At 36.4% G+C, this 25,734-nt stretch overlaps 2 protein-coding genes across 7 annotated transcripts in view; one reads left to right on the forward strand and one right to left on the reverse strand.

The window, feature by feature from the left end:
• Positions 1–25,734, forward strand: part of LOC309657191 (uncharacterized protein) — a 165,467-nt gene that overhangs the window by 106,357 nt on the left and 33,376 nt on the right. Inside the window, exons 3-4 of one of the 2 annotated variants that reach the window (XM_082454340.1) lie at positions 51–166; positions 4,615–4,744. In XM_082454340.1, coding sequence (XP_082310466.1) covers positions 51–166; positions 4,615–4,648 — 150 coding nt within the window. In that variant the 3' untranslated portion in view covers positions 4,649–4,744. Of the gene's footprint in view, positions 1–50; positions 167–4,614; positions 4,745–25,734 lie in introns of those variants that run through there. The other variant, XM_082454339.1, reaches the window with a different exon arrangement.
• The window catches only part of SPINK5 (serine peptidase inhibitor Kazal type 5), a 74,568-nt gene that overhangs the window by 25,637 nt on the left and 23,197 nt on the right, over positions 1–25,734 (reverse strand). For 4 of the 5 annotated variants that reach the window (XR_014261654.1, XR_014261655.1, XM_082454098.1 and 1 more), the window contains exons 9-19: positions 22,375–22,502; positions 20,499–20,580; positions 18,599–18,726; positions 17,225–17,306; positions 15,986–16,113; positions 15,465–15,546; positions 14,991–15,118; positions 12,193–12,241; positions 4,665–4,792; positions 3,950–4,010; positions 1,481–1,608 (exon numbers count right to left, since the gene is read on the reverse strand). Coding sequence is in view for 2 of the 5 variants with exons in the window: in XM_082454098.1 (XP_082310224.1) it covers positions 1,481–1,608; positions 3,950–4,010; positions 4,665–4,792; positions 12,193–12,241; positions 14,991–15,118; positions 15,465–15,546; positions 15,986–16,113; positions 17,225–17,306; positions 18,599–18,726; positions 20,499–20,580; positions 22,375–22,502 (1,124 nt within the window). In the remaining 3 variants the exon portion in view is untranslated. The remainder of the gene's footprint in view (positions 1–1,480; positions 1,609–3,949; positions 4,011–4,664; positions 4,793–12,192; positions 12,242–14,990; positions 15,119–15,464; positions 15,547–15,985; positions 16,114–17,224; positions 17,307–18,598; positions 18,727–20,498; positions 20,581–22,374; positions 22,503–25,734) is intronic. The other variant, XR_014261653.1, reaches the window with a different exon arrangement.

Here is a 25,734-nt window from a genome sequence, read left to right on the forward strand (position 1 = left end):
AGATTTGTATGGAATTCACCAGCATTTATTGAACACCTATTACACTGCAGGCCCTCTTCTTTGAAAATATCAATAGAAAGATGAATTATGTCGCATCCTTTTGCCTGAAAGAGCTCTCATCGCAGGAGAAGAAAACCAGCGTTTACATAACCTCAAGCAAGACTAGGTGAGCAATTAATTAGCATTTTGTAAATGCTCATGTGCACCTCCAGCTGGATTTCTCTCAAATACCTCATGTTCAAAAGGTCCCAAGATAATTATCTTCTCTGCCAAATGTGTTCTTCCTCCTGGATTCTCTTTCACAAAGAACAAAACATTGGAGCCATCCCTAACTGCTCCCTCTCCTTCAGCTCACATAGCTGTTGCCACAGGACACCGGTTTCACTCTCACAGTGTCTCCTGTGTTGACCCACTCACCTTCTATTCTTGCTCCCTTGCTCTAGTTACCTCTCACTGGATTACTGTAATCCCCTACTACCACCAGCGGTATTCTGAATTTTAGTCCCTTCCTCTTTTCTCCTTTTTACTGCTGACATATGAATCTTCCAAAAGGAACCATATTTACGCCACTTACTCTCCTAGCTGAAAAATTTTAGCAGCTTGCCACTGTATATAGAATTGACTTCAAAATCCATGATCTGGCATTCAAAGTTGGTGAAGTGGGTAAGCTCTAACTAAACTAAAATGACTTGCTCTCTTTATGTACGTACTACAGTTTCTTTAATTTTAGATTTTACCTGTGCTGTTGCTTCTTCCTCTCATTCCTTCCCATACTGTTCACATATGATCCAAATTACCGGATCTAGTTCTATTCTTCCTTAAAACTTTCTATTAATGCTCCCTTTCCTAAACTACCATAGCACATTGTATATATCATTTTTCATTTAGCAAGTCCTCCTTTGTGTTATATTAATTTATGCCCATACCTTACTGAACTATATGATTTTTGGTAATACTGTTTCATTCAACTTTGTATAACCAACCGTTATACACATTATACATTGTAGATGTTCAGCAAATGACTATTAATGACAAATATTTTAGGTGTACTTCCAAACTTTGTGTAAAGCTATTTTTAATTTCCTAAAAGTGAGATTTTTTTTTTCAAAAATGCAGGTAGAGGCATAAGATTGATAGTAAAATCTGTGTATGTTCTTCCCAATGGGGATTACAAAATAATCCAGAAAAGGGATCCACCTGACAGCAAAGGACTTAGGATTTTATCAAGAAAGATGGTGTGATCATTGTGAGGTGCTACCCCAGAACTAATGGAGAATGTAGTGTAATAACTTAGTCATCTATTGCCTATTTCTAGAATTGTGAATCTTAGCCTCTGTAAAGATTCACCTCAAAATGCTTTACAGATCATCATTTGTCACTTTTACATGTAAGGAAAGGACAAACACAATCTATATTATCTTCCCAGCTCTTTGCCTCCCGGCTCTGCCACCCACAGCATGGGCTTCATCTGTGCACTCACAAGACTTCTTTGCACATGGAGCACTTGTTGCCATGGGTCTTGCCATCTGGGCCACGCACAGGATCATTTTCTCGAGTGCAGAAAAGACTTCCATTTTTCAGAAGGCTCCGAAATTCACTGCATGTATCCTAAAAGGAGGAGAAAAGGCAAGAGCTTGGGTATTTTCTTGGAAATTACTTTGTTGGGTCCCTACTAAGTGCTTCCTGGAAAAAAAAAAGAAAATGACCTATGAATGTTTCTTTCTGGCAGTTGTTTTGTTCAATTCCTAGTAAGCACACAGGACTTAAAAAGAGGTTTCTGTTTCTTTTTCCTTGAGGTACAGCCTCCAAATCCAGACTGAACCTGTAGTCACACACAAGCAAGAACCTCTTAATAAACTGGGTTCTCTGCAGACTGGTCACAGTCCTTAGTCAAGATTTTATTGTCCCTCTCTGTTATATTATAACGCAATAAAAACACTGTACATGGCATAGAATTTTAAAGAATTAAGGTTTAGGTAGAACTTTGAAGTTCACCTGGTGCAACCATCTGTACTGTGTCTCAATCCCCTTTATGTCATGCCTGCCAAGAAGTGGTCTAATTTGCACTGGAACACCTGCAGTGATGAGTTCGTTACCCTCCAGGTAGTTCATTCCAAAATTTCTTAGATCATTCCCACAGATTAGCCATAGTGCTACTTTGGGAGGATCTTGGAAAATATCTCTAATCAATCCTATAGGATCCTTATTCTTAGAGTTTTATTTTTCTAAGATGTCACTGCATAGGATGAATACGTTCTTTCAAACCGGTAAGCAAAGTCAACATATTTTACTTCCCTCAGAAAAACTGAGGATATTTTTCTTCCTGCACACGGAGAGTTCTTCAAATATTTGGAGAAAGCTTTCTTGTCCTTCTCCATAGCTCCCTATGTTCTTTTCCAAGAGCAAAGCATCCCCAGATACTTCAGTCATTCTGTTCCAATCTGTTTCAGTCATTTGCACCATTTTGCATTCTTAATTCTTCCCCTTTCCTAAAGAATTTAACATAATATTCCAGGTATGTCCAGACAAGCCCAATATGTTGACAGCTATATAATATCATTAGTTAGAATTCCACTCTGTCACCAAGAAACCTTGGATGAAGGGGTCTTGCCTCTCTGTGCCTCAGTTACCTCTTCTATAAAATGGAAATAATGATAGTATCTATTCCACACAGTTAAAATAATAATGGCCAATATGTATTAAGTATTCAATATATGTGCTGAATTGTTATGAGAATAATGTGAAATAATATATATCTACTATATCTACAATGACTGACATCTAGGAAGTACTCAGTAAATTTTAGCTTCAGAGTTATGAGGAATTGAGATAGAATAAGCAAATCACTTAAGATCATATAATTAATTACTGGTGGCAAGTAAGATTAAATTTGTGTTTTTTTCTGTATTTTTTAGTTCAAGTCAAAACTCAGTGAGGACAAGAGTGAGTTTTTTCCTAGCTTTCCTTCAAGGTTCACTGCCTGATTCCCTAACTGGTCATATTTAGCAAAAGAAATATGCTATGAGAGGATAGTTTATGGGTAGTAGCTAATGTGAAATCAGAAATTGTCTGATACTGAAGAATATTTTCTTATTGATGTTGAAAAGGGAAGCATATGAGCTACTCATTTATTTTTAAATTCAGGCTCACAATTGTGGGAAAAATAACTGTAAACAAACCAATCATACAGAATTCCAAGTGATACTTCATTAGAGATTATTTTTAATATCAATAGTTTTTGATGGGGGCAAGGAAATATGCACAAACCTGGAAAAATCTACCTGGAGTCAGTCATTTTGAAACCAAGAAAATATTATTGGGGAAAGTTGCTCTTCTATTTTTCTGCCAACTGCTGACACCAGAGATAATTAAAGTTAAAGCAAGGAACACACCTAGTTTGACCAAATGTGCTCATCCAAAGCTACATAGTGTGTTAGGAATAATGCTAGATTTGGTGTCAGGAAGTCTAAGTTTGAATTCTGTTGTTCCTGTTTTGCAACTGTGAGAACTTTGAAAAAATATGAAGATTCTGATACCAATAGTCTCACTACCTTTGTAAGCAAGTTCTTCCTCCTTCTGGATTTTAAATCTTCATTTAAAAATAGGGCATGGAGTAAATCAGAGGTTTGCAAACTTTGGCCCGTGAGCAAAATCTGGCCTAGCACCTTTTTTGTGTAAGTAAAGTTTCATTGGAACACAGCCATGCCCATGTATCTGCATATCATCCATGGCTGTTTTAGAGCTACAATAGCAGAGTTGAGTAGTTGTGACAGAGACTGAATGGTCACAACCTAAAATATCTACTGTCTGGCCCTTGAAGAAAATTTTATCAACCCCTGGACTAACTAAACCTTGAGTTCTCTCACATAGGCCTTCAGTGAATCCATGAGTTATTTTTAAAGAGAAACTGAAAAACCGCATTGTGGTATGACGCTTCCAAGATAACTACCTTTTCAGCTTCTCTCTTAGCTCTTCTGGATTCAGCTTCTTTTTCTTTTGCTTCTTGCTGGCTGTAAGAGAAAGGCAGGGGGGACAATCATTCCTAGTACCCAATACATATTATCCTAAAGGGGAATCTCTCTTGATAGATATATTCCATTACATCTACCCCTATACCAACTTAGCTTGGGAGTAGAAAGGTAAATGTACACCTCTCCATATTGTTCTTCTTGTTTTTAGTGTTGCTTAAAGAATAAGACACATACGCCATGGCCAACCAGTAAATAAATTTTCACTACTCTGTTTCTTTTGGAAAACAAAGATATCGGCCTTCTCCTCAGAAAGCAACTAGGATACTTAAAAAAAAATGACTAAATATTAGCAAATTTTTAATTTGCTAGCACCCAGTGATTACGTCTTTGGATTATTCATGACAGTATGTATGCAGAGAACAAAAATTCCAATCCTTATATGTCATTATCTCTGGAGGAGTTTCCTCTTAGCACATGGTCCTCCCTTAATGGCAATCCAGGTACCTTTCAGAACACTGAGAACACTACAAAGAAATACACCAAGTATATGGCTTTGTAAGAGTAAATCCCCAAACTCAGTGCAAAGGTAGCCGTCTGCCTCCTAGAAAAAAACCTTCAATATCATCTCTGTCGCCCACCACAGGCCTGTCTTCTCCGACACTCAGCAGGAGCAGTGACTGCAGCTCTACTCACAAGAAGGCCTCACACATGGAGCAGGTGTTGCCATGGATTTTGCCATCTGGGCCCTGGATGGGGTCATTCTCTCTGGTGCAGGGAAGATGTCCGTTCCTCACATAGTTACGGTATTCACTGCACAGCTCCTGCCAAGTGAGGGAGGGTTTAAGAATCAGGTAACTAAATATTGAAAGCTTCCTCCACATTACCCCTTTGAAAACTATGATATAATGTCCCAAACATAATGGATGCATCAAGAAGATGATGCAGAAGGTCAGTATTAGCCAAGACGCTTTTCAGAGGCCTAGGTCACACATTGTTTGGAATATAAGATTGCTGTCACTTATCTAATTATAAAACCTTCAATTTATTCGAATACTATTCCGGGCTAGGCACTGTGAGAGATACAAAAAAGAATGATTTATTGTCCCTTTTGTAAAGCAATTTGTGGTTGGCAGAATAATAGCTCCTGCCCACAAATTTGTCCAAGTCCTGATACCCAGGACCTGTGAATATATTGCAGGGTAGAGGGGACTTTGCAGATGTGATAAAGTTAAGGACCTAGAGATAGGGATATTATCCTGGATTATCCTAGTGTGCCCAATGAAATCAAAAGGGTCAGTCCTTAAAACTGGAAGAGAAAGACAGGAGAGAGGGAGATAATGACTACAGAAGAACAATTAGAGATGCAATGTTGTTGGCCTTGAAGACGATGGAAACAGTCCAGGAGCCAAGGAACATGAACGGCCTCTAGAAGCTAGAAAAAGCAGAGACATTCATGGCAGAGTTCCTGGAAAATGAAGAAAATATGTTCTCAGAGTGGTTTCCTACCCTCCCTACACTTTTGTCTATTATGAAGAATAAGTAATGCAGAGTAGGAAGTAAAAAGAAAAGTGATTACATGTAGCAGTAAGTCAGTAAGCGTTTAAAAGTCTTCTATCGGGGCTTCCCTGGTGGCGCAGTGGTTAAGAATCCACCTGCCAATGCAGGGGACACAGGTTCGAGCCCTGGACTGGGAAGATGCCACATACCACGGAGCAACTAAGCTCGTGCGCCACAACTACTGAGCCCACATGCCACGACTACTGAAGCCTGCACAACTAGAGCTTGTGCTCCGCAACAAGAGAAGAGAAGCCACTGCAATGAGAAGCCCGCGCACCACAACGAAGAGTAGCCCCCCCACTCGCTGCAACTAGAGAAAGCCCGTGTGCAGCAACAAAGACCCAATGCAGCCCAAAATAAATAAATAAATAAATTCAAAAAAATAAAAGGCTTCTATCACAGACTCAGAATTGTGATGTCACTATAGTGGATGTGTAAATATTTACCATCAACATTCTTTTGAGGGTACGTAAATATTGGTGCAGAAGAAGGCTGATAAAATTGGTGGAGACCAATATAAAATATATATGTTTATGATGTGTTGCACATCACTATCTATAAAGGCTAGGAAAGATCAAGGTGAGGAGATTCAACAGGCCTGAAAGGGGAAGCTTCCTGGTAAAACAGAGTATACATACAGGATAAACCCTAGGAAAAACACACCAAGGCACATATTAATCAAACTAACAAAAATTAAATTCAAAGAGAAAATATTAAAAACAGCAAGGGGAAAACAAAAAATAACATACAAAGGAATCCCCAGAAGGTTATCAGCTGATTTTGCAGCATAAACTCTGCAGGCCAGAACGGAGTGGCCAGATATACTTAAAGTGATGAAAGAGAAAAACCTACAACCAAGATTACTCTACCCAGCAAGGATCTCATTCAGATTTGACGGAGAAATCAAAAGCTTTTCAGACAAGCAAAAGCTAAGAGAATTCAGCACCACCAAACCAGCTTTACAACAAATGCTACAGAAGCTTCTCTAGGTGGGAAACACAAGAGAAGAAAAAGACCCACAAAAACAAACCCAAAACAATTAAGAATATGGTAATAGGAACATACATATTGATAATAACCTTGAATGTAAATGGCTTAAATGCCCCAACCAAAAGACACAGACTAGCTGAATGGATACAAAAACAAGACCCATCTATATGCTGTCTACAAGAGACCACTTCAGACCTAGGGACACACACAGACTGAAAGTGAAGGGATGGAAAAAGATATTCCATGCAAATGGAAATCAAAAGAAAGCTGGAGTAGCAATACTCATATCAGATAAAATAGACTTTAAAATGAAGACTGTTCCAAGAGACAAGGAGGGACACTACATAACGATCAAAGGGTCAATCCAAGAAGAAGATAGAACAATTACAAATGTTTATGCACCCAACATAGGAGCACCTCAATACATAAGGCAAATGCTAACAACCATGAAAAGAGAAATCGACAGTGACACAATAATAGTAGGGGGCTTTAATACCCCACTTACACCAATGGACAGATCATCCAAACAGAAAATAAATAAGGAAGCACAAACTTTAAATGACACAATAGACCAGATAGATTTAATTGATTTTTACAGAACATTCCACCCAAAAGTGGCAGAATACACTTTCTTTTCAAGTGCACACACAACATTCTCCAGGATAGATCACATCTTAGGTCACAAATAAAGCCTCAGAAAATTTAAGAAAATTGAAATGGTATCAAGCATCTTTTCTGACTACAATGTTATGAGATTGGAAATCAATTAAAGGAAAAAGACTGTAAAAACCACAAATACATGGAGGCTAAAAAGTGTGCTACTAAATAACCAAGAGATCACTGAAGAAATCAAAGAAGAAATTTAAAAATACATAGAAACAAATGACAAGGAAAACACGATGACCCAAAACCTATGGGACGCAGCAAAATCAGTTCCAAGAGGGAAGTTTATAGCATTCAATCTCACCTCAAGAAACAAGAAAAATCTTAAGTAAACAATCTAAACCTACACTTAAAACAACTAGAGAAAGAAGAACAAAGAAAACCCAAAGTCAGTAGAAGAAAAGAAATCGTAAAGATCAGAGCAGAAATAAATGAAATAGAAATGAAGAAAACAATAGGAAAAATCAATAAAACTAAAAGCTGGTTCTTTGAGAAGATAACAAAATTGATAAACCCTTAGCCAGACTCATCAAGAAAAAAAGGGAGAGGATGCAAATCAGTAAATTAGAAATGAAAAAGGAGAAATCACAACCGACACTGCAGAAATACAAAGGATTATAAGAGACTACTACAAACAACTATATGCCAATAAAATGGACAACCACGAAGAAATGGGCAAATTCTTGGTACAGTACAATTTTCCAAGACTGACCCAGGAAGAATTAGAAAATATAAACAGACCTATCAATATAAACAGTAATGAAATTGAAACCGTAATTTAAAATCTTCCAACAAACAAAAGTCCAGGACCAGATGGCTTCACAGGTGTATTCTGTCCAACATTTAGAGAAGAGCTAACACCCATCCTTCTCAAACTCTTTCAAAAAATTGCAGTGGGAGAAGCACTCCCAAATTCATTCTACGAAGCCACCATCACCCTGATACCAAAACCAGAAAAAGATATCACAAAAAAAGAAAACTATAGACCAATATCACTGATGAACATAGATGCAAAAATCCTCAACAAAATACTAGCAAACAGAATCCAACAGCACATTAAAAGTATCATACACCATGATCCAGTGGGATTTATCCCAGGGATGCAAGGATTCGTCAATATACGCAAATCAATCAGTGTGGTACAGCACATTAACAAATTAAGGAATAAAAACCATATGATCATCTCAATAGGTGCAGAAAAAGCTTTTGACAAAATTCAACACCCATTTATGATAAAAACTCTCCAGAAAATGGGCATAGAGGGAACCTATCTCAACATAATAAAGGCCATATATGACAAACCCACAGCAAGCATCATACTCAATGGTGAAAAACTGAAAACATTTCCACCAAGATCAGGAACAAGACAAGGATGTCCACTCTCGCCACTCTTATTCAACATAGTTTTGGAAGTCCTAGCCATGGCAATCAGAGGGAAAAAAAGAACTAAAAGGAATACAAATAAAACTGATACAAGGAATACAAATAAAACTGTCACTGTTTGCAGATGACATGATACTATACATAGAAAATCCTAAAGATGCCACCAGAACACTATTAGAACTAAGCAATGAATTTGGTAAGGTTGCAGGGTACAAAATTAATGCACAGAAATCTCTGGCATTTCTATACACCAACAATGAAAAATCAGAAAGAGAAATTAAGGAAACACTCCCATTTACCACTGCAACAAAAAGAATAAACTTATCTAGTAATAAACCTGCCTAAGGAGGCAAAAGACTTGTACTCAGAAAACTATAAAACACTAATGAAAAATATCAAAGATGACAAAAACAGATGGAGAAATATACCATGTTCTTGGATTGGAAGAATCAATATTGTGAAAATGACTATACTACCCAAAGCAATCTACAGATTCAGTGCAATCCCTATCAATCAAACTACCAGTGGCATTCTTCACAGAATTAGAACAAAAAATTTTACAATTTGTATGGAAACACAAAAGACCCCAAATAGCCAAAGCAATCTTGAGAAAGAAAAATGGAGTTGGAGGAATCAGGCTCCCTGCCTTCAAACTATACCACAAAGCTACAGTTATCAAGACAGTATGGTACTGGCACAAAAATAGAAATATAGATCAGTGGTACAGGATAGAATGCCCAGAGATAAACCCACGCACATATGGGCACCTAATTTACAACACAGGAGGCAAGAACATACAATGGAGGAAAGACAGCCTCTTCAATAAGTGGTGCTGGGAAAACTGGACAGCTACATGTAAAAGAATGAAATTAGAACACTACCTACCACTACACAAAAATAAACTCCAAATGGATTAAAGACTTAAATATAAGACCAGACACTATAAAACTATTAGAGGAAAACATACGAAAAACACTCTATAACATAAACCACAGCAAGATCTTTTTTGACCAACCTCCTAGAGTATTGGAAATAAAAACAAAAATAAATAAATGGGACTTAACTAAACTTAAAAGCATTTGCACAGCAAAGGAAACCATAAACAAGACAAAAAGACAACCCTCAGAATGGGAGAAAGTATTTGCAAATGAAACAACAGACAAAGGGTTAATCTCCAAAATATACAAAGAGCTCATGGAGCTCAATATCAAAAAAACAAACAATCCAGTTTAAAAATGGGCGGAAGACATAGACATTTCACCAAGGAAGACATGCAGATGGCCAAGAGGCACATGAAAAGATGCTCAACATCAGTAATTATTAGAGAAATGCAAATCAAAACTACAATGAGGTATCACCTCATGCCAGTCAGAATGGCCATTATCAAAAAATCTAGAAACAATAAATGCTGGAAAGGGTGTGGTAAAAAGGGAACCCTCGTGCACTGTTGGTGGGAATGTAAATTAATACAACCACTATGGAGAACAGTATGGAGGTACCTTGAAAAACTAAAAATAGAACTATCATGCGACCCAGCAATCCCACTACTGGGCATATACCCCGAGAAAACCACAATTCAAAAAGAGACATTTACCACAATGTTCATTGCAGCACTATTTACAATAGCCAGGACATGGAAGCAACCTAAGTGTCCATCGACAGATGAATGTATAAAGAAGATGTGGCACATATATACAATGGAATATTACTCAGCCATAAAAATAAATGAAATTGAGTTATTTGTAGTGAGGTGGATGGACCTAGAGTCTGTCATACAGAGTGAAGTAAGTCAGAAAGAGAAAAACAAATACTGATGCTAACGCATATATATATGGAATCTAAAAAAAAAAAAATGGTACTGATGAACTTCGTTGCAGGGCAGGAATAAAGATGTAGACATAGAGAATGGACTTGAGGACACAGGGTGGAAGGGGGAAGCTGGGGTGAAGTGAAAGTAGCATTGACATATATACACTACCGAATGTAAAATAGTTTAGCTAGTGTGAAGCAGCGGCATAGCACAGGGAGATCAGCTCTGTGCTTTGCGATGACCTAGAGGGGTGGGATAGGGAGGGTGGGAGGGAGGCTCAAGAGGGCGGGGATATGGGGACATATGTATGCATATGGCTGATTCACTTTGTTGTACAACAGAAACTAACACAGTATTGTGAAGCAATTATACTCCAATAAGGATCTATTAAAAAAAAAAAAAAAGAAAGACATATCTGAAACAAAGATATGGGGGAGAGAACAAATATGAAAGTATGATGCCTGGAGAAACTGACATCTTTCTGGGAGTTACTTGATAAAGTCCAGGGACGGGGGATGCGTATTTGAAACAGAAGAGTAACAATGGGAGTGGAGAGGAGGAGGAATGTGCTAAGACCATTTGAAAAATCTAATAGGATTTAGAAACTGATCAAACATTACGGATAAAACAAATTTTCAATTCTGAATTACTAATAAAAAGATGGTTCCAGGTAACAGAAAGTTACTGAGAAAATGAATCAGTTTAAAGACAACCTTTTAAACTGTGTCAACTTTTCCCCCAAAATTATTAGGCTTATACTTTTGAAGCTGTTGTTAGGAAATAGAATAAATAAAGGTAAACCTTGTGTAAGGCTATGTGAGAGTAATCCTACATCTATGTAAAGACAGAGTTTGCTCTGCTACTTATAAAATTGTAAAATTATAGAAATGTGAAGTAGATTAAAAATAATTAGAAAGTCAAAGGATTTAATTAATAGTCATAATTGAAAGTGAAAATACTAGTATTCCTCCATAGCTGGGTGCTGACAAAGATCAAATATGATAATATATGTGCACTCTGTTTTGTAAATTGAACTAATGTGAATGATAGGGATCTTGTACTCTCTCTTTAAAATAGCTAAGAGGTAGGAATTATGTAACCTGAAATTAGTAAATTGTAAAAATTGATAGTAATAACCTGTGCCTGACAACAGAAATCTTAAGAAAAGCCAAATATGGGAAATATTCCTTACAAAGTAAGTTAAACTCCACTTTTTATGAAATAAACCTTAAATTTTGAATTATCATGAAATAAAATTGACACTCAGGAAACTTGTACTTAAGACTTTTTTTTCCAGGTTAAAGGTTATATTTATTCATTTTTTAAATTAATTTTTATTGGAGTGTAGTTGATTTACAGTGTTTGTTAGTTTCTGCTGTACAGCAAAGTGAATCAGTTATACATATACCTATATCCACTCTTTTTTAGATTCTGTTCCCATATAGGTCATTACAGAGTATTGAGTAGAGTTCCCTGTGCTATATAGTAGGTTCTTAGTAGTTAATCTGTTTTACATATAGTAGTATGTATATGTCAATTCCAGTCTCCCAATTTATCCACCCCCATTTCCCCTTTGGTAACCATAAGATTGTTTTCTACATCTGTGACTCTATTTCTGTTTCATTTCATCTGTTTCTGTTTCATAGGTTCATTTGTACCATTTTTTAAGATTCCACATGTAAGCGATATCATATGATATTTGTCTTTCTCTGTCCCATAAAAATTAAACAGGAAAACATTTATGCTAATGAGATATCTAGAATGTTATTGTAGAGAAAAAACGTCAGAGTATGATATAAGAATTTGTGAGAAAATTACCTTTGCAGTTTCTCTTTTAGCCTTTGCTCTTGCTCTTTCTTCTTGTTGACTGTAAGAAACAGGAAAAAAGAGAGACAGAAGAATCTTAATACAGTAGTGTGTATTCTTAACATTCACAAGTTGATCATTCATTGCTTTGATTATTCTCAAGCAACTCCAAAGATCCACTCATAGTAGGTGTAATTTTATTGGGTAATAATTAGAATGATTTACCACACCTCAAGAGAATGGTGTTCCAGGGAAAACCTCTTAATTAATGAGTAAACCTATTTAGCTTCCCAGCAAATATCCTGGAATAGGACTTTCTTATTTGCTGATTCTTTTACATCTGCAAAAGGTGCAGAACTCTTTATAAAGTGGTGATATTTAGCTTCTGGGAGGCAGTATAGCATGGTGATTAAGAAGAAAGTTAAGAAGAAAGACTGCAGCCAAATAGAATAAGGAACACAAAAAGTGTCTTAACCTCTCTGTGTTTTCCTCATCTTTAAATGGGGAAATGGAGTGGAGGGATAGAAGAGGTAATAAGAATACTTCTCTCATAGGACTGTCGTGAGCATTAAATAAGTTGATACATGTAAAGCAATTAGAATTAGTATCTGGTACATAATAAAGTGATTGATAAAAGTGATTGTTATCATCAGCATTGTAAGCATTATTGCAAGTGAACACTCCAAAAACAGGCATATTGGGCTTCCCTGGTGGCACAGTGGTTAGGAATCCGCCTGCCAATGCAGGGGACACGGGTTCGAGCCCTGGTCCGGGAAGATCCCACATACCGCAGAGCAACTAAGCCCATGTGCCACAACTACTGAGCCTGCGTTCTAGAGCCCACAAGCCACAACTACTGAGCCCACGTGCCACAACTACTGAAGCCCGTGTGCCTAGAGCCCGTGCTCCGCAACAAGAGGAACCACCGCAATGAGAAGCCCGTTCACCGCTAGGAAGAGTGCTCACCACAACTAGAGAAAGCCCGTGTGCAGCAGCAAAGACCCAACACCGCCAAAAATGAATAAATAAATTTTAAAAAAACAACAAAAAAACAGGCATATGATGAAAATGAAATGAGAGTAATAGCTCTTAACCATTTTGGATGAGTAACAGTGTTGCAAATTGAGTTTAATATGCTCAGTCTGCAGCATAATTGGATCTATACTGCAGATAATTCAGTCATGTTGTAGAGACAAAAATAATTTGCTAAAATGTTTTCATACATTACAGTCAATGTAAAAACTGCTCATTGATCAAATTAAAACTTTTTAAAAAGTTGAAAACACTATTTGTATATGATATTAAAGTGCTTAAGAAATGACTATGGAGGGAAGTATGGTTCCTAAGAGAGGCAATAGCCTTTGCTAACATATCCGTAAAATATGAGGCAATAAAATTTTAATTGGATAAGGAATTTTTATATTGATGGAAGAAACTAACTAAAATAGCTCCAAAATTGCGGGAGGATATTCCCACAATTATATAAGTATAAGTATATTCTTATACTTCTTTATATGGAAACTGATCCAAACTTTACTGTGAGTCTAAGTTGACTATAAAATTTAAGAAGCATTTTCTTTTCATAATGGAAACTTGTCAGAGGAAACAGCAGAGATGACCACTAGGTGGCAGACTTACTTCCTCATCTCTGAAAGATTAATGTAAAGAAAAACAGATTGAAATGAGCGTAACAGGCAGATGTTACTACCAGAAGTTGATAATGGTTTTGCTAAATAATTATACCCTGTCTACACCCTACAATGAGAAATCTTATCATTTTCTTATCATCTTAACATTTTCTTCATTTTTCCTGGGCCGAAATTTCCATCATTCTCATCTTCTCTGGGCCTTAATTTTTTTTCATCTATAACTTGGGATAATACAGAACCCATTTCATACGGTTGTTGTGAAGATTAAATGAGATTGGGTAGCAAAACCCAAGTATATGCCGATTATATGCATTCAATAAATGTTGGTTATGATAATTATATGGTCATCGTCATGACTTCCATCTAACAGATTTTTTAATGCTTCCATGGCTCACTTACACTATGGGACAAATCTGCTGGGTTGTATTGCTCTCCACTAGGGAAGACGGAATGACTGAATCCTTTCAGAGATTCTGGGCATATAGAAAATAGAGTATCCCTTGGGACAAAGACTTAAGGACTACAATAGACTCTGGTTTGAGAGGACGTACCATGTTGTCTATTCTAAAGTCATACTTTAGTCCCCTGTAAATGGGGTATTCAACTCCTATACAACAAAATCATCATTCCTGAAGCAGCCTAACTATTGCAGAGTTCATCTTCATGTCGTGCCCAAATATGTCTCCCTATATCTCTCATCAATTTTAATTCTGTTCCTTGAGGTCACACAGAATGAGTAGAAAGAAAAATCATGAACCAAAGCAAAACAAAAATTCCTAAAATTTGCCATGCACCATAATGATATCAATATATTACATGTAATCTCATGCATTTCCTCTTTCACCTGATAATCCTTCAGAAAACTAAAAGCAATTAGTATGGTTGTCACAGAGTATCCTCTTCTCTGAAAAAAGGATTCTGAGTTCTTTCTTAAATGTCCTGAAATTATTCTGCGTTTTTTATATCACAGTAGTTATCATCTGAAAGCTCTCCACTTGGTTTTGGAGTTTTTTGTGTGTTTGTTTGTTTTTTAGTTCATTTAAATGTGACACACAAAAGAATGCTACACTGAAGAGGAAAACGCATTATTCATAATTGTTGGAAAACTTCCCTTAGCAGTTCCCTGTCCCCACTGCCTCAGAAGCCCCGAGCTCTACTCACAAGAGAGCCTCACACATGAAGCAGATGTTGCCATGCATCTTCCCATCTGGGCCCTGGATGGGGTCATTCTCTCTAGTGCAAAAAAGCTGTCCATTCTTCCTGGATTTGCGGTATTTCCTGCACATCTCCTGTGAAATCAAGGAGGGAAGTTTGAGGTGTTGAACACGGGTTGGATCAGATTGCAAAAACTGCTGAAGTTTAGACTTTTTTCTTCAATGGGGGTCAGCACTTAGCAAATTTTAGAATAGTTCTTAACTTTGAAGACGTGAATATTTTTAAATGACAAAAGTTACAGACCCTCAACCTAGAAATAGTCACATATGCACATGTGTACATGCACACATATAAACAAATACACAAACCACAAACTGTGTCAATGTTTCATACAGTTTAAGGGAATTTATAGGTTCCCTGAATGCCATCTATGGATCCCAGGTCCATATGCCTCTGACTTGTTGAAGAAGGTCCCCTCACCTCAAAGGAAGATGTATTCTCAGATTGCCTTTTATTTTTAGATTCACCTTCCTTCTTTTTCTTTTCTTTTTCTTCTGCTTGGCTGAAAGAGAGTGATTTAAAAAGACATGAGTAAGAATCATAGAATCTCCAGATTGAAAGTGATCTAAAATACTCAAATATCATTCAGTTATTACAGTTATATATATTATGAACCATGTATGGACTGAGGTACTGTTTGGCATATTGATATGTTTGCTAGTGATCTGTTATGTGTTTTCAGATGATTTCATATGCCACTCTGCAAGGGTATGATCCTTGTTTCATGTCATTTACACTTCCAAGGGAACTCAACCAGTGATTGATATGCAGGAATCATTCTTTGACAGTTATGACATTGTGCAAAAATGTGTCACAAAAAAATGCCATTGATAAGAAACAAACACAATTTAAGAAACAAAATAGAATAAAGCTCCAAAAAAGAGAAATGAAGCAGAAAGGACAAAACCCTCCCTCATTTTCCCAGCAGCAGCTCTACTCACAAGAAAGCCGCACACATGGAGCAGGTGTTGCCATGTATTTTCCCATCTGGGCCCTGGATGGGGTCATTCTCTCTGGTGCAAAAGAGTTTTCCATTTCTCACAAACTTGCGGTATTCACTGCACAGCTTCTGCCAAGATAGAGAAGGTAATTTGGACACACGTTTTATTCCCATTCAAAGCAGAAGTTTGAAGTATCTACATTGGTAGAAACTAATCTTTGAGCCCAGGATTTTAGTTGTGTTTCTCTCAAATATAAAATTCAATTGAACCAAAAAAACCTCGTGATTTGCTAAGAGATGAAAACAAATAAGACATAATAGGATGTATAATAAAAGAGGTAGATAAGTAAACTCCACTATAATCTAAATAGAATAAAATAAGTGCAAACATACAGGTACAAGAAAATCTGAGAACTCGGAGGTTGGGACCATGAAATCTGATTGTGGAAATCAGGGAAGATGTCAGGGAACTAGGATACTTTGAGTGAGACTTTGAAGAGTAAATAGGATTTTCCTGGTTAAGAAATGGATTGAGAAATACACATTTTAGATTGCTAAAATAAGCTGAGAAGCACATGTCAGACACTACATGGCCTATAGCAGAACATGAATTTCTGAATGACGGTAAGGAGCCAAATAAGAGAGTTAAGGAGATTGAAATGCATCCTTTAGTTGATAATGAGTTATTTGTGCATTTTAAGAAGAGCAGTATTATGATCTAGTTAATATTTTGAAACTTTACTCCAGCTGTGTTAGGGAGGATGGTTGGATAAGAAAAAGAATAGAACTTAAAGGGAAGACTAGGAGACTTTCATCATCTAAAGAAGAAGTTAACGGTAACTTATATAAAGCCATGAAAATGAATATTGTAATATTTCAAAGGTAAAAACCATGTTTTCTGTGTGTGTACAATGTACTTTGAACCCAACTCAGATATGAAATTTCAAAAATTCACATATAGAAAATATACACTAAGTGTCTCAGGAAAGTGGTAAGCAAAAGCTAGCATAGTCTGTAAGTGATGAAACTAGAACTAGAAATCATTTCTTTTCAGACTGCAAATAAGTTCTTTTTACTGTACAGAGTTAGTCTCTGAAGCAGCAAGAATTGATCAACTCCCATATCATTCATCTCAATGTCATCTCCAGATTGAAAGGTTAAGATTTTTCTGGGGATTTTTGCAGGGCAATATTCCAGCCTTTAGGCTCTTTGAAGTGTGTTCAAATTACAGTCTACTCACTGCATATGAGCGTGCTTTTCCAGGTTCTCTTTTACTTCTTGCTTTTGCTTCAGCCTTTTTCTTTTCTTCAGCTTCTGCTTGGCTGAATGAGAAAAAACAAAACAAAACAAAACAAAAACAGGACAGATCCATAGGACCAAACACAGTCAATGGTTTCTCCACATTTCTGCGTTGCTAATCTGTCCTCCCTCCTCAAGAAGGAGCGACTTTGCCCTTTTATCACTACATACTAATGAGAAGCAACAAAACAGCCTCCAGTATGATAAGATACCTTAACGTCTTCATAGTTTCTGCATAACACTGAAATAAAGATAACGTTACTTGTGGATTTGGGAGACTTTAAAGATAACGTTACTTGTGGATTCGGGAGACTTGCTTTCTGTAAATTACCTTTTTTGGCTGTGGTCAGAAAAGGAACATCATCAGTGTTCATCAAGGAGATATCAAAACTAGTACCCTGGTGACATTACACCTGGAGCCTGAAAGTGGCCTTAATAAAGCACATTGACTAGTCCCCTGTTTCACAGAGACAAGGTGAGGCGGTGAGGGCTTTGCTTATAATCTCAGGATATGACCACAACTAACCCAAATTTCTCCTCTCAAGTCTATGTTCTATCTACCACGTCGTGTATGCCGTAGCTTTATTAATTCAGTTTACATGTATTGCTTACTCATGGCTGTGTTATCTGTAAGAAAATGTAGGATGGGTGGAAAAATATTAATAATTTCCATACATTGATAAACCAAATGAGCCTAAATTTGCTTTGTACAATGGGATTGCATGGTATGCACAGTTAACTGATGGTATTTCAACCATACATGGTTGTCAATCGAATTACAAAAGACCAAAGATTCTAAATGTAGTCAACTACTTAATCTGAACTCAATCAGATAAACTGAGTGCAGTCCCAAATTTTGAAACCAAACTCAGTTATAACTTACTGAGAAATGTCACATTATATAAAGTAACATTTACTGTAATTTAATAAGAGTTCATGGTTGTTTCATGGGCAACTTCAATAATCAATTTCTGCAGTAAGTGTTAACTTTGGGTCTTCGCCCCTCTGGAAGATGAGATGCCTATAAACTTGCACAACAGGTTCACAATATGAAGCTTCAGCAGTAGGGAGAATTTGATATTTGCATAAGTCAGGATGTTCCAGTGCTAAGAGAATGAGTGTCGGGGGTAACAGACATCTTGGCATAAATGCTCTAGGTACTTATTCCCAGCTCTATTACTTACATTCTCTGTGTAACTTCTTCAACTCCCTTCCCAGTTCTGAGCCACAGTTTGCCCATCCATGAAACAAGCTAGTTCTATTAGATTACTGTAGGATCCCTTTTCTCTTCGACATTCTAAAACTCTGTACTCACTAGAAGTCTTGACACATGGAACACAAGTTGCCATGCATTTTCCCATCTGGGCCACGAATAGGGTCATTTTCTGTGGTACAGAAAGGTATTCCATTCTTTGCATGATCCTGATATTCACTGCAGAGTTTCTGAATAAAGAAAATGAGACAGTTTAGATATGGTTCTCTATAAACTTTAGATACTCTTTATCAAAGATATTGGAAAAGAGGAATTAAGGATAAAAAAATAAAACATTTAGGATTTATAATTGTCCAAAAATTTTGTGATATTTCTCTTATAAGATTCATCCACTTAAGTGTTTAACAAATATATTAAGTTAAAAGGATTAAATATGAATGTGATTTAGCGCTTTTATGTCAAGTGAAAAGGATAAGGACTTGCAATATAAAAAGCTAAGGGATATGACACATGTCTAAATTAAGTGTGCACCAGCATATAGGAAAGAATGATCCAAGGAAGTTCAGAGAAGAGCTTATATTTGAGTTGTATCTTTAGAATGTGCCTAGGAGAACAATGTGGCAAAAAAGTCCTCCAGGAGGAATTATGATATGCAAAGACATAGAGGTGTAAAAGAATATGTTATTTTGAGATAATCTATTACAGTCAGGAGTATAGTGGCTAAAGAATTAGCAGGACACAAAGAGGAAGGTTTGGGAACTGGTTAAAAGGAGACCTTGAAGATAAGTCAAAATCAGACTACTAAACTTTGAAAGGACTTTGGACTTTATTCTTAGGAAATGGAAAACAATATTTATAGCAGAGAAGGACCTAATCAAATCTTTGTTTTAGAAAGATTATCCAGTCGGATGTGTGGAGGGTTTAAGTGACTAAAGACTGAAGCTAGGGAAGCTATAGAAGAGAAGGAAGGAAGGGAGGGAGGGAGAGAGGGAAGGAGGGAGGAGGGGAGGAAGGAAGGAAGGAGGGAAGAAGAAAGGAAGGGAGGAAGGAAGGGAGAAAGAGGGGAGGGAGGGAAGGAGGGAGGGAGGAAGGGAGAAAAAGAAAAGGAAGAGAGAAAGGAAGGAAGAAATTGAAAGTGAAAGATAAGAGGATAGTTGAGGGACATTTAACAGCTAAAATTAAAAGGACTTTGTAACCCAGGATTGAAGGAAAGAAAGCAGTTGAAACTGAGGCCTTAGCAATTAAGATATAGTTACATGAAGGCAGAAGGTGGACTAAGGGAATGAGGTATTTTATGAAACTGAACTACACTTCGTAGAAGGTGGGATAACTCTAAGAAATAAGTTAAATAGGGTCTCTTTAATGGAGTGAAATGGTCCAAATACACTCTAGAATACCTTTAAACATTAGATTTTCATAATGCCATTGGTTCATGGAAATATTTCCTAGTCTGTGAAAACAACATGGAAGAATAATTGAATCTTGAAGACTGAGGAAGATGTTGGCTAGAAGTATGGAGACCAGGCAGGATGCTAATGTATCAATGCAAAAGAAAGCTATTAGGTATCTGAGCTAAGATGGTAGCAGTGGAAAAAAGGCAGATGACTAGTTAAGAGGTGTTTTAAAAGTAGAATGTCATATGATTTTAAAAGGATCATATTAAAATTTTACATTGCTATTGCTTTCAAAATGAAAACCCCCAAAACAACTGTCACACATTTGAAGAATGTATATCAACTCTGAATTCAGATAAAGCTTGATATATCACTTTCATTCAGGAGTGTGGAACTGTTTTTACTAATGTGCCTTAATTTCCTCCAAATAGAGCTAAAAATTGTAATGTCATAAGTATTCTAAATCTTATAAAATAGTAACTAAAAATTAGTTTCCAGAAACCCATTAGTAGTGGAGGAAAAATAAATAAATATTGAAAATTTATTCTAAAGTACACACACACACACCCTACAAAAGTCGTAACTGAATTGATCAAACTAATCCTCACCTCAGTTTCTCTTTTAACTTTTTCTTTAGCGTTTCTCAGGTGTTCATCTGCTTTATTTTCTTCTTCTGAAAAACGCTGTTTGCTGGAGAAAGAAACAAAAATAAGGAAGTGAATATAGATGTTTTGAATCTTCAAGCTACAAAATAGTCGTTTAGATGCAAGTGGAAAGGAACAGCTAAGTGTTCCTGAGTTTTAGAACAAACATTTTCAAATCACCCTAAAGCCCCTTATTAAATTGAAATCTTCACCATTTCCCCAAAGAACCCCTTTCATTTTGCCTTTAAGTTTGCCATTTCCTTCCACTGTAACAATCTTTTTTTTTTCTTTTTTGTCATCTTCCCTTCTTTTAAACCTCCCCAGCTTAAATTCTACCTTCTTTTTTTTTTTTTTTTAAATTTTATTTATTTATTTATTTTTTGGCTGCGTTGGGTTTTCGTTGCTGTGTGCGGGCTTTCTCTAGTTGGGGTGAGCAGGGGCTACTCTTTGTTGTGGTGCGTGGGCTTCTCATTGTCGTGGCTTCTCTTGCTGCGGAGCATGGGCTATAGGCACATAGGCTTCAGTAGTTGTGGCACGTGGGCTCAGTAGTTGTGGCTTGGGGGCTCTAGAGCTCAGGCTCAGTAGTTGTGGTGCACAGGCTTAGTTGCTCCGTGGCATGCGGGATCTTCCCGGGCCAGGGCTCGAACCTGTGTCCCTTGCATTGGCAGGCAGATTCTTAACCGCTGCGCCACCAGGGAAGCCCAAATTCTACCTTCTTTAAGAAGACATCCCATACCTCAAAGTGGAAATGAGTTCTACATCTTTCAGTGTGTTTTCATACTTGGATATTCTTCTCTTATAGGATAGTTTTCATTCTGTCTTGCAGTGTGTGTGTGTGTGTGTCTGTGTGTGTGTGTGTGTGTGTGTGTGTGTGTGTGTGTGTACATCCAAGGATTATTTTTGCTATTAGCCTTAAGCTTCTTGAGAGCAGGGATCTTTGTCCATACATTCATTCACTTATTTATTCAACATTTGGTTAGTAATTATTTTTTGGCAAGCATTGGACAGCACCCTGGGCATATAGTACAGTAGTTTACAGTATAAACACATACCCTATCTTCTTAGAACTTACAGACCAGTAGAGAAGAGTGACAGTCAACAAACAGTACTAGAAATAATTATACAAATACCAACTATGATGATTATTATAAAATAAAATTATTAAGTGTTATAAAGATTGAATTTAATTAGTGATTTTAGGAGATCTCATCCAAGGAAGGATAATCTTGAAATGCAAACCATGGAAGATACATTAGCTGGCCAAAACAAGAACTGGCAGTTGGAAAGTGTAGGAAAGAGCTCATAGAGTTCAAGGATCTGAAAGAAAATGTGATGAGACCTTTCCTGAGCCATCTTTAGAAATGCCATAATTTATATGTTGTGGGATTTGCTCTTCCCCCAGGGTCAGATGTCCAAGATGAAAAGATAGAGTTAATCCAGTTCACGTATGAACATGGATTTTTTTGTGGGCATCCCGTCTATTCTGCCACAATGGGGTAATTACTGAAGGAAAAGAATCAAAGTCCTAGTGCCTGCTTTTAACCCTCATTCTGTACTATGACTAGCTCATAAAAAGGCTTACAAAGGTCATGGGAGAAAATGTTAACAAGTATTTTGTAATCTAATCATCCTACTGGAAATTAGAATCCATTTGTATTAAAAAAGAAATATATAGCATTAGAGCCTACTTATTAGGTGGTATTATGATTTGTAGAGGACATAAAACTGCTCAAAAATTCTCAACAACAAATCTTCCCATGAACATTGTTCTTATTCATCATTTTAGTCAATCTCCACTTCACCTTTTGAGTAACTCCAAAGAAACCACATCTATACTTACAGAATTTCAGCACACAGGGCACATTTGTTGCCATGCATCCTGCCATCAGGGCCACGGACTGGCTCTCTCTCCCGTGTACAAAAAAGTTTTCCATTCCTCACGTGGTTTTCATATTCCTTGCAGAAATTCTTTAAAAAGACAAGTAATTACATTTAGCACTTTTCTACTCTTTAATCTAGAAAATGTGCATCATGGATTTATAGTCAAAGAATGTCATATCTAGAAAGTGTTAGTGAACACACACAACATATTAATGAGAAATAGTAATTACATTGTCAAATTACTTGGTACCTGTATATACTATGTCATGTATTTATTAAAAGGTAAAAGAGTCTAGGAAAGAATAAGGCTGAGCAAATATTTTCTAAAATCAGATAGTTTTTGTTAACTTTCAAATCTATGGGTAAAGATAATAAATAAAAGATCTGTCATGAGGTTCCAACAAAGACATAACAAAACACAGCAGCCAAGACAAAACAGAAGTGTTGCCAATGAGCAGAATATAGAATCTGTAAGATGAGATACTTAAGAGCTACTTAATATGGAACAAGTCAAGAACAATTTACTTAGTTTGCAAGGAAAAAGGAATAAGATGGTATCCAACAGCATTATGCTTACTCTATTTGTTTTCTCTGTGGATCTGTGGATCATTTTTATATACTCTGCCACCTTTATCAATGTTCATTTCTAACACTGCAGGTGGAAACCTCAGAAGGAGTGAACCTAATTTTCCTTCATTACCCACTTAGAAATGCAGACCATCAAGACTAATCTTTATTTAGAAAACCTAAAAAGGTTGTGACTTCCTCCCAAAATTCAGAAGAGGTTTATACACACAAATTTCCTGATTGATACTTGGATTCAGTATTTTCAAGTTTCTCTCTGTGTTTTGAAAATTCTGTTTGATAAGGGCCATATATATGTGTGTGTGGGTATGTGTGTATACAAAATAGTTATATTTAATTATATATGATAAATATATATATAAACTTTAAAACACTATACTAAAACACTACTTGATAGCATATATTACTATAATATAATCTATAAAAATGCTTCTCTGTGGCCTTTTTCAACTGTATGACCCTCATCTTCCCATTTCAGCTAAAAAAATGCGAGCATAAAGAGTATGGTTTATTCACTGCAGTATTATTTACAGTAGCCAAGACGTGGAACAACCTAAGTGTTCATCAGTAGATGAATGGATAAAGAAGATGTGATATATACGTATATACAATGTATATGTATGGATGGATGGAATATTATTCAGTCATGAATGAAATCTTTCCATTTGTGACAGTATGGATGGGTTGTAGAGGGTATTATGCTAAGTGAAATAAGTCAGACAGAGAATGGTAATTACTGTATGACTTTCCTTATATGTGGAATCTAAAAAAACAAAACAAAGGAACAAATAAAACAGACTCATGGATACAGAGAACAAACTGGTGGTTGCCAGTGGGGAGGGGAGTGGGGCGGGGTGGGGGAAATAGGTGAAGGGGATTAAGAGGTACAGACTTCCTGTTATAAAATAAATAAGTCATGGAGATGTAATGTACAGCAAAGGGAATATAGTCAATAATATTATAAGAACTTTGTATGGTGACAAATGGTATCTAGACTTATCATGGTGACCGTTTTGAAATGTGTATATATATATATATATATATATATCAAATCACTATGATGTACACCTGAAACTAATGTGATATTGCATATCAATTATACTTCAATTAAAAAATTTATTTTAAAAAAGAGTGTGGTTTGGAGTCAGAAGGGAAATTAAACTGTGGCTCTAACTCACTGGGAGACCATAGCAAAGTCACATCACCTTTGAGACTTCAGTCTCACTACCAACACAAAGGAAGTTTTCAGAATAGCTGCTCTTTAGGACCTTTTCTAGATCTAGTATTCTCTGATTTAAAAAAATATATAACTTACACTTCATTAGGACACTTTAAAAGAGAATCTAATGAGAAGATATTTGTCTTTAGAGGAGTAATGGGTGTGTTCCGAACTTCCTGGTTGTAACAATCTGGGAATACAGACGCAGAAGACAGTCACCTGATAATCACAGTGTGGTAATAAAATTAATGCTCAATGGTTCCCATAAAAGAAACAATGATAATTTCAGTTTATAAGTTGTGATTCATCCAAGGAGATTCTAAAGAAATGCTGTGTGATCAACCCACTGACAGGTTAATTATGGGGCAAATATTGAGCCATCACAATAATGCAGTCCTGTTCAACATAATCATGTCCAATGACCCCACCAAAACAATGACCCCAGCCACAGACAAAAAGAAGGAAAAGTAGCTGAGGCATGATGAAAGACAAGGGAAAAGAAACTCCCTGTTTATGAAGTAATAAAATGTTGAATATCACAAGATGACCCGAAGTGTTATACTGAAATTTAACAACCACCACAACAAAATTGCTTTTCAAATCTCAGTGAGTGTTGAACACATTATGGATAATTATGAATGCTCTGTGTTTCTTAATTAAATTCTGAATGCCCTATTTAGGGTGGGACATTTGTTTCATTGAACGGCATTATGAAGTGGAGGTTCAGCTCTTAACTACCAAAAATTGCACCTGTGTCTCCCCTTAAGAAAACATATGCCCTACAATCCACAAAAATAGTATCTTTTTATTAGCACAAAAGGGTGCAGGACACAGAATCAGAATCCAACAGGAGGGTAAAATTGAGATCATTTACCCAGCCTCCTTATTTTACTAATAATGAAAATTGAGACCTGGACAGAAGAGATGAGTTGCTCAGTTTCACACACCCAGAGCAGGACTAAAACTCAGGTGTTCTGACTTTTCAACAAAAGACTACTCATTACCAAAGTAGCTGCTATCACTTTCAATGAAAGTAGGGTTTAATAACCTTGGTGATTTAAGAAATCCAGGCTGTGTTATCTACAATGCGTATTCAATTAACGAAAAGAATAATTTTTTATACTAGATTGAAAAACTAAATCATCAAATAATTTGAAAAACCTTAATTTTAAGGTTATTTTAAAAACAACAATATCAATAATTGCTTGAGGTTTTTGTTTAGTCAGAAGCATGACCTTTATAAATGCACGCCTCTCTGAACATAATAACCATAATGGAAAAACTGAATAACTAATTTGCATCAGTGGGAATATACATAAAATACACCAGTGGATATACTGTTTAAAAGATTCTGGAATTATTTTCAAGTTATTCCTGTCAAATTTATATTATGTTGCTTTTTTAACTAATTTATTCAAAGCAAATGTAATTTACACTAAGTCAAAGAGAAATCTGGTGGAAACTAAGCAGAATTTAATTTGCATAAGCTTTGTCTTATATTCTCCTGTTTTTTTT

Source organism: Balaenoptera physalus (assembly GCF_965194825.1).
Source record: "Balaenoptera physalus genome assembly, chromosome: 3".
Classification (NCBI taxonomy): domain Eukaryota; kingdom Metazoa; phylum Chordata; class Mammalia; order Artiodactyla; family Balaenopteridae; genus Balaenoptera; species Balaenoptera physalus.